This window comes from Maylandia zebra, linkage group LG7, assembly GCF_041146795.1.
Source record: "Maylandia zebra isolate NMK-2024a linkage group LG7, Mzebra_GT3a, whole genome shotgun sequence".
In the NCBI taxonomy this organism is placed as follows: Eukaryota; Metazoa; Chordata; class Actinopteri; order Cichliformes; family Cichlidae; genus Maylandia; species Maylandia zebra.
In genome coordinates, this window is record NC_135173.1 from 893556 (window position 1) to 907365 (window position 13810).

At 40.8% G+C, this 13810-nt stretch overlaps 1 protein-coding gene across 5 annotated transcripts in view; it reads left to right on the forward strand.

Moving 5' to 3' along the window:
- Nucleotides 1-3725: 3725 nt before the first annotated feature.
- cnot1 (CCR4-NOT transcription complex, subunit 1) overlaps nucleotides 3726-13810 on the forward strand; it is a 31177-nt gene continuing 21092 nt past the window's right edge. For all 5 annotated transcript variants that reach the window (XM_014409561.3, XM_014409562.3, XM_076885517.1 and 2 more), the window contains exons 1-6: nucleotides 3726-3883; nucleotides 5271-5569; nucleotides 6027-6134; nucleotides 9033-9131; nucleotides 12304-12372; nucleotides 12869-12923. In XM_014409561.3, the coding sequence (XP_014265047.1) occupies nucleotides 5468-5569; nucleotides 6027-6134; nucleotides 9033-9131; nucleotides 12304-12372; nucleotides 12869-12923 (433 nt within the window). In that variant the 5' untranslated portion in view covers nucleotides 3726-3883; nucleotides 5271-5467. The remainder of the gene's footprint in view (nucleotides 3884-5270; nucleotides 5570-6026; nucleotides 6135-9032; nucleotides 9132-12303; nucleotides 12373-12868; nucleotides 12924-13810) is intronic.

The window sequence follows — 13810 nt, forward strand, 5'->3', positions numbered from 1 at the left end:
GACAGCAGTAAAGTAAAAACTGAGTATCACAAAAAAACAAACAAAAAACCAATACCTGGGTTGGTTTAATTAAGAGGGAAGCTGGAAGCATCTGTGAGGATACCACTTTAGGATTTTTCACTTTAATCAACACTCAGCAATCCAGGTGAATGATCTGCCTGTGGCTTTACAGATAATAGCCTGTCTGATCTTCAGTGAATCATAAGCACACCTGCATGTTCTTTTTATCTTTTAGAGAAAGCTTTGATTGCTTAGAAACAAATACGTTAATGGGTTTGGTTATGCTTCGAAAGATGTGACGACCATACTGTGTACTGTGGGTTGGAGGAGAGGGCCATGCCATCTGTGGTTACAGATAAGGAAGACAACCGAAGATAAAGAGAGAGCAGATTTCTCCTGTTTTGGCTTCCTGTTAAATCCAGAATTCAAAATCCTGCTCCTCACATACAAGGTCTTAAATAATCAGGCCCCATCTTATCTTAATGACCTTGTAGTACCATATCACCCTATTAGAGCACTTCGCTCTCGCTCTGCAGGCCTACTTGTTGTTCCTAGAGTGTTTAAAAGTAGAATGGGAGGCAGAGCCTTCAGTTTTCAGGCCCCTCTTCTGTGGAACCAGCTTCCAGTTTGGATTCAGGAGACAGACACTATCTCTACTTTCAAGATTAGGCTTCAAACTTTCCTTTTTGCTAAAGCATATAGTTAGGGCTGGACCAGGTGACCCTGAATCCTCCCTTAGTTATGCTGCAATAGACGTAGGCTGCTGGGGATTCCCATGATGCACTGGGTGTTTCTTCTCTCTGCATTGAATCATACTTGTTATTAACCTCTGTCTCTCTTCCACAGCATGTCTTTTATCCTGTCTTCCTTCTCTCAACCCAACCAATCACAGCAGATGGCCCCGCCCCCCCCCCCCCCCTGAGCCTGGCTCTGTTGAAGGTTTCTTCCTGTTAAAAGGGAGTTTTTCCTTCCCACTGTCACCAAAGTGCTTGCTCATAGGGGTCATATGATTGTTGGGTTTTTCTCTGTATGTATAATTGTAGGGTCTACCTTACAATAAAAAAAACCTAATTGAGGCGACTGTTGGTGTGATTTGGCACTGTATAAATAAAAGCGAATTGAACTGAACCAGGTTGGATCTCCATATTCTTCTGTTTCCATATCCTGAAACTATTATCCAGGGTGTATCTGACAGTACCGTCCCAGGAGACTCCAAATCAGCTGCACTGAGTTGTGCAGCTGACTTGGGTGTGTATAGTCCCATGTTGCCTGTTTCTGGAAAGGTTAATATAGGTTACGACTGACAATGCAGCCCTCAAGATACCTTGAGACAGCTGCACACGTCAGTACAATGATCACATTATATTCCGTTCATCTCCAAATCTCGATTTGAGGACATATCATCAGTAACTGATGGTTCAGTGAGGTTCAACATTTTAAAAATTACCCTTGGCAATTGTATCAAAGTCCATCAGTCCTTGGCACGTGTCTCTTGGCCAATTTTGTTTTCAAATTTGCTGTTATTCAGCACGGGGAAAAGTCTATCTATGACCTTTTCTAATAACATACATATGTATGTTTTAGTTACCTTAATGAAGATATGTCTTCATGATGGCATGAGAATCAACTATTATTTTAAGTGTGCTATCGTGACTTGACTCAGAGTTCACCCCTGTTTTTCTTTTCCTGGCACGCCTCCTGTTGTTTAAACTGTTTGTCACAGAGCAGAGCCTTCTTAATTTCCACTGCATCTCCAGTTCGAAGCTTTTGTCCTTATTGCCCCCCCTCTTTTTCAACCATTTTCTTTTTCAGAAGGACTTCCAGGGTTACCACATGAGCTTTAGTATGAAGCCCTATATTTACTGATGATTTATTAGAGGCTTGTGTTTTCCTTCAAGCTTTTTTCCCCCCCTACTTCCTTCCTGTGTTGATCTTAAAACTGCTCATTAAGGGATTTATTGTCCTCCTTTATCTCCTAGAAAGAAAGCATCTCTGAGTCCCCGAGCAAGTGTGTTTCAAAACATGAATTCAAATTCATTGTGTTCAACAAAATGTGAAACTCTAGACAAAAAAACAAGGACTCGATAAAAAAAAAAGATGTTGAATACTTGGCAGTCGAATGAATGTTGGGTTTGATGAAGGAAACAATACCTGTCAGTCAAGATGGGAGCACCCAAAGATGTTTCTGTGGGCGATCGTGGCTCAAGAGTTGGCAGCTCGTCTTGTAATCAGAAGGTTGCCGGTTCGAGCCCCGGCTTGGACCAACTCGGTCGTTTTGTCCTTGGGCAAGACACTTCACCCGTTGCCTACTGGTGGTGGTCAGAGGGCCCGGTGGCACCAGTGTCCGGCAGCCTCGCCTCTGTCAGTGCGCCCCAGGGCAGCTGTGGCTACAATGTAGCTGCCATCACCAGTGTGTGAATGGGTGGATGACTGAATGTGTAAAGCACTTTGGGGTCCTTAGGGACTAGTAAAGCGCTATATAAATACAGGCCATTTACCATTTCTGGACAACTATACAGCTAACATGTTGTATTATGTCAAGACTTGGTAAGATTTCACCTTAAGAATACCAAGCTATGAATAAAAACTGATTTTATCTTGTTTAATATTTTCAATATAATTCTATTTATGTTATTGGATAGTTAGATAACTAACGCTATCCAAACTTTGAGGATTGATTCAAGGATTTTTATTGTCATTCCAACACCTGTACTGATCAACAACAATGTGAACACAAGAGGAATATTTGCAGAACCAAGGAACTGAACATGTTTACAACATGTGCAGCAAATAGCACAAAGACAGGCGATTGCTCATATCTGTTGCTTTTGGTTGGGAGTAGCAGATGATAGAAAGCACCACCAAAGTTCAACCGTGTTAACTGTCTCTTAGTCTGGGAACTCTACTCTTGATGCTCCTGCCTGAGGGGAGGGGGACAATAATAGTGTGTGTCCTGGGTGACTATAGGCTCTTTCAAGATACAGCAGGTCCTTTTCCTGCATCTGCTGATGTAGATGTCCGTGGTGGTGGTGAAGCTGCTGGCAACAATCCTCTGTGCAGCTTTCATCACCCTCAGTAGAGTCTTCTTCCCTGTCACAGAGCAGCCGCCACACCACATAGTGATGCACGAACCACACATCTGCAGAAGGAAGGAAGGAAGTGTTTTGGCTCCAGGTAAAATCCTTGCTGGAGACCATTTTCACACCTGCTTCCCCACTTTCTGTGCCACCTGAAATCTATATCTCATTTATTTTCTTGACATTGACGCTGACACCAAACTGCCTTTCCGCCTGCTTGTAGTCAGACCAACCTTGTAGGTATCTGGCCAACCCTGCAGGCTATAGGTGGGATCTTTTTTTGTTTAGCCGTACCATCCTTTTTTATTTACAACCTAATGAAACCCAAATCGTCTGCCATGTCCCTGAATTTACAACCCCAGTGACATCGTTTTCATCATTACAAAAGAAACAGAAAGCACAGGCTGCAGAGCACCAGCCTGCTCACCTTCACGTGTGAAATTTGCGCAGGTCCCTTTAAAATGTATTCCTTCCTAGTTTAGGGGGAAAAAATCTGCACAGCAAACCTTTTTATTTAGATATTTTTAATATCGCCAGTTTCATTGTTTGTCGTATATAACTTCTTCTCTTTTATCGTTTTAAATGAATAAAATACTGACTGAATATGTGGCGGTTTCAGGTGTGTGTCGCGCGAATAAGTTCACGCACTCGTCTCTCTCGAACCGTGAGCGCGCCGCGGCGGTGATAGTCGCCATTTTATTTTGAAAATCAAACTGAATTGAAGGCACGGCAACCCTTCCATTTCGTCAAGTTTGTTCCGAGAAACAAAAAGAGATGAGGATCTGAATTACTTTATTGAGAGCACGGTGAGGCTTGTGATGTATTTAACAAATGATCGTGGATTGCTTTAGGTTGAGAAATTGGCACAAAAGCAGCGATATTAATACGGAGAATAGCCGTTAGCTCCCGGAGCGGGGGAGGTCTACTTGCTGAGAAACAGCTGTCATATTGGTGAACGCAAAAAAGTAAAAATTCCATAATTTAGCAAAGTTTTTCGTGTAGCGAAGGTACCGCTGTATACGTGTATTTGTTCAGGTAACACGTGAGATTTACGTTATGTCCGAAGATAGCAGTTTTAAGTAAAGTGTTAGCGATTCCATAAACTAGTCGGAGCCCGAAGAGAGAGCGAGGCTAGCGTTAAAAAGGTTAGTGCTAACGTTAGCTGACATGATCGCGCAAAACCCGTCCGAGTATTGCGCTCGCGGCCTTCAGGCTTCCGGCCAAATGTGGCGTTCCAAACCTTAGTAGTTGCTTACATAAACAACTTGTATCTGAATGTGTAAAAGGAATGCCATTTTATTCGATTCTGCTGTATAACAATAACCAACATGAAACGGGACTCACGTTGCCGTTAGCTTCACATTGCTAATGAGATAGCATTAGCCTGTACTCTCGCACCCGGGGCTGGTAATGGGTTAATGTTGGTATTTAATCAGCGACGAATGGTATCGATCCGATTTAAATTCCCGTTTAGACTTGGCTGAGTAAACAATAATACATCTCATGTTTTATGTTAATACGAAGCTAATATTCGGTGAACATAAGGACTAACTGCTCCGTAGCAAGTGTTTATCAGCGTCATGGTGATAGTTAGCTCGAGTATTTGGCATGTTTCACTACTTGCTACATGAACCGAGTCCCTGAATCTTGACATTTTTTAAACGTTGTCTTTATTCGCATATTAAGACGTTTGGGTAAATTATGAATCTGTTAACGCTCATAAAAATGTCTCATGCTTGCGCATAGGTACTCTCCAAGATTTGGTAAGTTACGTTAGCCTGCTCTTTGTTTCAGTGTGTGATTTCCACACTTGTCCTTTTCTCATTGTAAACTCAGGGCTGGTTGCTTTTAACGCCACGTACTTTTTTGGGGGGCATTTCATTAAGTGACCAAACCGGAGTGACTCTGTTCCAAACATTACGGTGTTTTTAAGGCCTAGTGTAGTTTATGCAACCCTATACAATCTTAGTGCATATGTTGTACCAAACTGTGTGGCAGTAACTTCTTTCACTGTTGTTTCTGAATTTATTAGCAGATAAGTAGCCATGCAGTTATTCACTGCATTGTTGGGTCTGTCATTCAAGTAGGCCTCATTAGTGGCACCTAGGCTGCACATAAAGTTTAGTGCAGCTCAAAAGTAAGTTTCTCTCTTATATTTCAAAGTGATTTTTGTGTTTGTTTTTCTTGTTTCAGATGCTGAACTTGATTTTAAACTGAAAGACTCTACCTACTTAGCACCGGGAGCCACCCACCCACCATTACCTTGGAAGTCAACATTATTCACACCTTTTGGGGGGGGGGAGCAGAAGTAACTTATCACTGAAGTGACTAAAGGGGAATAATGGTGATTTTGCGCCGTGCTCGGCCGCCTGCTTCCGCCCCAACCAGCAATGAATCTTGACTCGCTCTCGCTGGCTTTGTCTCAAATCAGCTATCTGGTGGACAATTTAACAAAGAAAAACTACCGAGCCAGCCAGCAGGAAATACAGCATGTGAGTGGTAGCGAAAAGTCTTTACCGTTATTTATTTAATTTTAAATTTGCAAACAGATATCTTGGAATACTTAAACACCACAAGATATTCTATTCACTTAAAGTTGTAGATGTTTAAAACCTTAATTAAACAAAAAATTGCATTTTTCTTCTGTTTTAGAGAGCTGTGTGTGTGTAAATTTTATGATGCTAATACGCTAGGACTGCCCAATGTTGATCAGGGTCTGCGTATCAGAGAAGTTTAAGTTGGCTCACTTTCAAGATACTATTGGATCAGCTGGGCAGTGCTCTTTTTCCCTCGGTGAAAGGAGGAGCAAAGAGGACACGGTCTTGCCGTTTTGATGTTTCACTTGTGGCCACATTGTTATGAAAACTTGAACTTTATATGGCTTAGTGTGTCTGTGATGGTCTGTGTGACATGTTCTGACATTTTGGTGTGTTTCATGTGCTCTCCCAGATTGTAAATCGTCACGGTCCTGAGGCAGACAGGCATCTACTACGCTGTCTCTTCTCCCATGTGGATTTCAGTGGCGATGGTAAAAGCAGTGGCAAGGACTTTCACCAGGTAACTTTAAATTTGAGACGTTTGAATTCTGGATTTTCATATGTGCTGTTGTCATATAAGGCTGCAGCTAAATTTTGCCAGAGGAGCAAAACAAAACTCTTGAGTGGGTTTTGACAGGTTTTCGTCTTACTAGAAGGGATGTGCGCAGAGCCATTAGGTGGAAAACACACTTAGCTTTAACATGGTGGCCGAGTGTTCGTGTTTGTTCTTCAGTTTGCTCAACCATTGCTTATCTCAACTTCTTCGTACTTGGAAAAGATTTTGATGGGGGATCTAAGGAGGTGCGGTGTGGCATTTTAATTAAATGTTTTTAAATTTGTTTGTTGTTACCCTTTGATATGTTTTCACTGACATCCTCCAAGGTGGCTGTTTGTTCACAGCATACACACACTTTGTTTAGGAAGAATACCTCAGTTTCTGCAAGGGTATTTTTTTTTTTCTTTCTTTTTTTTTTAAGGCCTGATCCTGAAAAATTGCTGGATCCATAAAGACATGCTCCATGGAGCATGTAGATAAGAAATTGGCTGCCAAATGGCAGCATGGTGTTTTTAAAATTTAAATGTTTACACAGGATATGTTCATTGCTTTCTTTGAATTTGGCATTTTTCTTTGACATTTATTACCGCTAGAATGACAGAAACAAGGACCAATAACAAAGTAACAGCGCCTCTTTTCTTTTAAATTTCAGTGGGGATGTTGTTTCCAAGCAAAATGTCCCATTCCTTTCATAGTATTTTGAGCATGACTCACTCAAGCACTGCAGAAAAGCCATAACCACCCTGAACTCACACATGCACTGACCACACACTTCACCCCCCAATCCAACGACTTCAAACAGACTACCATCACTACTATGCGTTACTTTATTTACAGTGTGGCTTATTGCACATAAATTTAGAACACTATTTATTTTATTGCAGATTTGTATTTTTTTTTTTTTACTTTTTTATATTTTTTTTTGACTACTGTTCATGTGTATATAGTGCTGCAGAACTGTGCACCTCACACCCCTTTCTTTTCCCACATGTTTGCATTGGGTAGGAGATGCTCTGTATCACATTGTACGTGAGAATCGTGACAGTAAAAGGCATTCTATTCTATACAGCTGTGAACACATGTGGCATCAGTGAACTCTGTGAGAGTTGAGATATTAGACCTTAGGGATGGAGATGGGGCTGATACTAATTGTCTGTGCTTGCTCCTTAGACTGCCTTTGCAACATTGGGGGTCTTTTGTTTTGCTGTAGTGATAATAACTGTAAATATACAACCGCTGGCTGCAATTTCTCCATTTTGAACACCAGTTAATGTAATGTATAAGGATATAGGCGTTTGACGTGTCAGAAATACAGTAGTTACAGACTCTGACCCTTGCACTGCCATCTACTTACTTGATGACTAACATCAAAGCACGATCTGATATCCTCGTGTTGGTGTTGTTCCCAGATCATCATACTAAATGTTGTTCCAGGATCAACATTGCAAGTGACCAATCAGAATGTTGTGACGTCATACTTTTGCGACTTCGGGAAAAACCGGCGTAAAACAAAAAACTGTACTTAAGCTGCGAGAAACCGCCTCTGTCCGCCAATCAACGGACCCTGACCCTTTAATAAACAGTAAGCAGAATTGATATTGTCCTTGCAACATTGGAATTTCATAAATGCACGAATGGCTTGGCGCGCAAAAGAATAACGTCACAACAATGTGATTGGTCACTTGCAATGTTGAACCTGGAACAATATTTTCATGATGGTCTGGGAACAACACCGACACCAACACGAGGCTATCAGATCATCCAACATCAAACAGACACGTAAGCTTTTAGCAGTGGATGACCAGAAACTCTGTTCTCGCTCCAAACAACTTCAGAAAATAATCAGTCTTTTAAAGTTGCCTGAAACTTTCCTTTAACTTATTATTGGTTGTGTTTACAGCAGTAATTTGGCAGAAATGAAGAGAAAAATTTATCCTGCTCGAATTTCAACTAGACTCTATTTGGAAAGAATAAAAATGGTGTAAACAAAACATTAGGGTTAGGGGGTTGCAATATGGAAACTAAAATGTAAAATGGTTTCACTTGGTAAGATCCGTTTTAACCTCTGGTTTAGTTTCACATCTCTTCTTGAGAGTCGGACTGCTGTTGCTTCTTGGAGCCCCAGTAATACGTAGAAGGCTGATGTAATCAATTCCTGTTTAGTATCATATTTATTTTTCTTCTTCTTTTGTGAACTTAGCGTTTGTTATTAAATCTGTCATTTTCTGAAAGCTGTTGGCCATGAAAACATGAAAATACATCTTCCTTTGAAATTACCTTTAAACTGTTGGAGCAACTATTGTAATAAAATCAGCTTCCAGCAGCAAAGTGTGAGTCCACTGTGGGTGGCTGTCCAAGAGTACAAGTACCTTCTTTTCACTTTGACAGTAACTTATTAACTGAGCTCTGATGTTGTAAGCTGTAAGACACAAGCATCTGTCATCAACTCCTTCACACTTTATGTTTAATGACAATCTTATACATTTCATATTTGGTAATAGTGGAGTTGGGCAAACAAAACTTGCAGAAGAAAGATGAATCCTTGCTTAGGACACTGCTATTATAATCAGAAAATTAGCTTAAACCCCTGAAATGCACGTTGTTTGTGTCTTTGACGTTATTAAAAACCAGAATACACTTTCTCTGAGATGCAGTTTGGTGTGTTGACAGCTCACCGCGGTCTCTGTGCAGCTTTGTTTGTGCCCCTGTAAGTGGGGAAACCTATACTTCATAAGTCACTGGTAACTCTGTTAGGAAAGTTACATTAATTAAAATGGCTTAGTCAGGTTATTGTTTTTATGAGTTTTCTGATTTTGTTCTTCACCCTAAACTTTTTTATTTTTTTCCTCCAACCTGTCAAAGACACAGTTTCTGATCCAGGAGTGTGTGTCGCTGATATCAAAACCAAATTTTATCTCTACTCTGTGCTACGCCATCGACAATCCCCTGCACTACCAGAAGGTAAGGAAAGATGCTGAAATGTCAGCGTATCAGTAAGATAAGCTCTTGATCTATTAAACCACTTTTTTACATGTTGGGCTTTAACCCTTTAAGACCGGTCGGAGTGGGCACGCTCCATGTTGTGTAACTATTTTTAAATTCCTGTAGCTCTGCAACCACGTAAGCTAGCGCAGTAATTTTTTTTGCATATGAAACCGGAGGAGTTGTACTTACATCTTGTGCCATCAGCTTGTCCTAGGTCAGTTTCCTTCCACATAAAGCTTTGCAGAAACTGCGTAAAAAGCACTTGCAGCAACAATAATAATAATAATGATAATAATAATAATGATGATGATGATGATGATGATGATTGGGTTTATATAGTGCTTTTCAAGGCACCCAAAGCGCTTTACAATGCCACTATTCATTCACTCTCACATTCACACACTGGTGGAAGCAAGCTAACAAATACATAATATTCCAGAAACAGGCTTTGCCGATCCGATCAGCTGTTCAAAACACTTCCTGCATTGGAATAGACGTCAGCGCGAACTATCACATATCCGCCATTACCTGCCCAAAACCGGAAGTGCTGTCATTTTTTGCAGAAAACAGTTTTTGTTTTTTACCTTCAGGGCCTTATAAGCCTATACTGGTGTTTTTAAAAGTCCTGTTTGACTTTATGCTTTTCTATATTGTTTCTTGGAACTGCTGGAAATAGTTTTTGATGCACATGCTGTTTGTTTGTGTGTTTGGTGGTTTTTTTGTTTGTTTGTTTTTTGCAAATTTGCATTACGATATTTATTTTGGTTTTTCCTGCAGTCCATAAAAAATGGTGCATCTCAAAAATAAAACTATGAAGCACAAATTTCCTCTGGAAACCATTTTGTGCAACTTTTTTGTATTTACAGTTTTGGGGGATAAAGTTCTTAAATTTCTCTAACTAGAAATATATGTAAAAAAAAAATAGTTTTGTTTTTTTTCCCTTTTTGTAGTTTATTGCACTTTTTTGCAATTTATGTACAGTGGGGCAAAAAAGTATTTAGTCAGCCACCGATTGTGCAAGTTCCCCCACTTAAAATGATGACAGAGGTCAGTAATTTGCACCAGAGGTACACTTCAACTGTGAGAGACAGAATGTGAAAAAAAAAAATCCACGACTCCACATGGTAGGATTTGTAAAGAATTTATTGGTAAATCAGGGTGGAAAATAAGTATTTGGTCACCTCAAACAAGGAAAATCTCTGGCTCTCACAGACCTGTAACGTCTTCTGTAAGAAGCTTTTCTGTCCCCCACTCGTTACCTGTATGAATGGCACCTGTTTGAACTCATCATCTGTATAAAAGACACCTGTCCACAGCCTCAAACAGTCAGACTCCAAACTCCGCCATGGCCAAGACCAAAGAGCTTTCGAAGGACACCAGGAAAAGTATTGTAGACCTGCACCAGACTGGGAAGAGTGAATCTACAATAGGCAAGCAGCTTGGTGTGAAAAAATCAACTGTGGGAGCAATCATCAGAAAATGGAAGACATACAAGACCACTGATAATCTCCCTCGATCTGGGGCTCCACGCAAGATCTCATCCCGTGGGGTCAAAATGATCATGAGAACGGTGAGCAAAGATCCCAGAACCACACGGGGGGACCTGGTGAATGACCTGCAGAGAGCAGGGACCAAAGTAACAAAGGTCACCATCAGTAACACACTACAACGGCAGGGAATCAAATCCCGCAGTGCCAGACGTGTTCCGCTGCTGAAGCCAGTGCATGTCCAGGCCCGTCTGAAGTTTGCCAGAGAGCACATGGATGATACAGCAGAGGATTGGGAGAATGTCATGTGGTCAGATGAAACCAAAGTAGAACTTTTTGGTATAAACTCAACTCGTCGTGTTTGGAGGAAGAAGAATACTGAGTTGCATCCCAAGAACACCATACCTACTGTGAAGCATGGGGGTGGAAACATCATGCTATGGGGCTGTTTTTCTGCCAAGGGGACAGGACGACTGATCCGTGTTAAGGACAGAATGAATGGGGCCATGTATCGTGAGATTTTGAGCCAAAACCTCCTTCCATCAGTGAGAACTTTGAAGATGAAACGAGGCTGGGTCTTCCAACATGACAATGATCCAAAACACACCGCCCGGGCAACAAAGGAGTGGCTCCGTAAGAAGCATTTGAAAGTCCTGGAGTGGCCTAGCCAGTCTCCAGACCTCAACCCCATAGAAAATCTGTGGCGGGAGTTGAAAGTCCGTGTTGCTCGGCGACAGCCCCAAAACATCACTGCTCTCGAGAAGATCTGCATGGAGGAATGGGCCAAAATACCAGCTACTGTGTGTGCAAACCTGGTAAAGACCTATAGTAAACGTTTGACCTCTGTTATTGCCAACAAAGGTTATGTTACAAAGTATTGAGTTGTATTTTTGTTATTGACCAAATACTTTGGGGCAGGGATAGCTCAGTAGGTAAAGTGGTCGCCCCATGATCGGAAGGTCGGTGGTTCGAATCCACTTAACGGCTACCCTGAGGTACCCCTGAGCAAGGTACCGTCCCTACACACTGCTCCCCGGGCGCCTGCTTAGTGGGCTGCCCACTGCTTCACTGAGTGAATGGGTCAAATGCAGAGAAAAACAAGTAATTTCCCCATGGGGATCAATAAAGTATCCATTATTATTATTATTATTATTATTATTATTATTATTTTCCACCCTGATTTACGAATAAATTCTTTACAAATCCTACCATGTGGATTCATGGATTTTTTTTTTTCCACATTCTGTCTCTCACAGTTGAAGTGTACCTCTGGTGCAAATTACTGACCTCTGTCATCATTTTAGGTGGGGGAACTTGCACAATCGGTGGCTGACTAAATACTTTTTTGCCCCACTGTAGTTCCTATGGATTTAATGCAGACATATTATTAAAATTTGGGCTATAACGGTTGTATTGATGCGTAGCAACTTGAAGTGCTCCCAAAATTGGCAGTACAGCATGAAAAATATAAAGATAAGCTCTGGCGAACTTGGTTCTATGGTCTTAAAGGGTTAAGTAGCTGAGAGACAAACTTGAGACACCCATGTTTGTACCGACATGTTAAAGGTGTTTACGAATACTAACAATGAATTGTATTTCAACCTTCAGGTGAAACACAAGATAACAACCGGTTTTCATTGTTGATTTAAATTGTCTTTCAGAGTTTGAAGCCATCTGCTCACTTATTCACTCAATTGAGCAAAGTTCTTAAGCTCAGCAAAGTCCAAGAGGTAAGCCCGCTCTATCAACTTTATTTCTTTCTTTATTTTAAACCATTGGCCCATCAGCGAGCCCATTTTACAAGCATTCTTTAAATGACTAACTCCGAGACAGTTTTTCCCTTAAACAAAATTCAAACTGTTTTGGAAAGAAGAGAAGACGAGCTTCAAAGCTTTCACATATGCTGATGTCTGAACAGACAGAAGTCAACTTTGCAATGATTTACTTAACTGTAGCTCCCACCATTCTGGGCTAAATAGAAAATTTAAGTAGTTCCTGAAAGATGAGAATGTATTTTGTAACTTTTCAGCGAAAAATGACAAATTAAGGACAAGTGGCCTCGATGACACTAGGTGGTAAAGGATCAAGTGAAAACAATGTAAATGCAATATAGTAGCTTTGGCACTTGTATGAACATAAAGTTAAATTTTGATCTAAAGATTCTCTGTATGAAATCAAGCAAACATTAGGCTCTCCTTTTAAGTGTTTTGTTTTTTTACCCCTCAGGTTATATTTGGCCTTGCTCTGCTCAACTCCAGCAACACAGACCTTCGTGGCTTTGGTAAGTTTTTCTAGCACACCTTCATTTATTTAAACCCAGTGAATAAACAGTGTTTTTCTAGCAGTATTTGTCAGTAAAGTGAACAAACGGTTATATTTCCAACAAATCTTGTATTTCTAAAGATGAACTAATACATTTCATGCTTGTTCTTCCTGAATTGTCTTAAAATCTTGGCTGAAATGAGCCTGGTAGTCTGCTGCTGGTATGCAGTTTGCATTCTTTATGCCAGCTAGGGCTGCACGATTTTGCATAAAATGAGAATCACGATTTTTTTTTGCTTAGAATTGAGATCATGATTCTCTCACGATTTTCTTTTCCAGTATAAATATTTATTGCACTTATTAACTGCACATCAACTTCGTAACAGTTGAGATTGAACATAAAAACAATAAATAAACATAAAAACAACAAATGTCTCACGTTTTGTTGTTGCCGAAAAATGTTGTACTGCTTGAAATTCTGTCTCCACCGTTGCTCGATGCTGCGTGTATAGAGCAGGTAGTGCAACAATAGAAAAATAGTTGCGGGACGGCACTGTGTAGCGTTTGTCTAGGGTGTTGATCATTCTCCTAAATCCCTCGTTTTGCATCAGCCAAACCGATTTACGGTGTTCTCACGGCTCTAGTGAGCCTAGCCCCCGGCTAACTATCGAGCTAGTGGGTAACAGACGTCTCCGAAAACGTCGGAGCGCTTTTGAAAATATGTGGTGTCTTGATAAACTGAGCCGATATTTGAGGTTTACACAGCTACATTCTCGCCTGAAAATATGTTAAACGTTTATTTTGTGACCCAGAAAGAATAATAAGAGTAATATTCAAACTAACTAGCTGCCGCCATTGTTGGAAACTGAGCTGGGCCGCGCTATGAATTCTGGGACACTGCTTCTT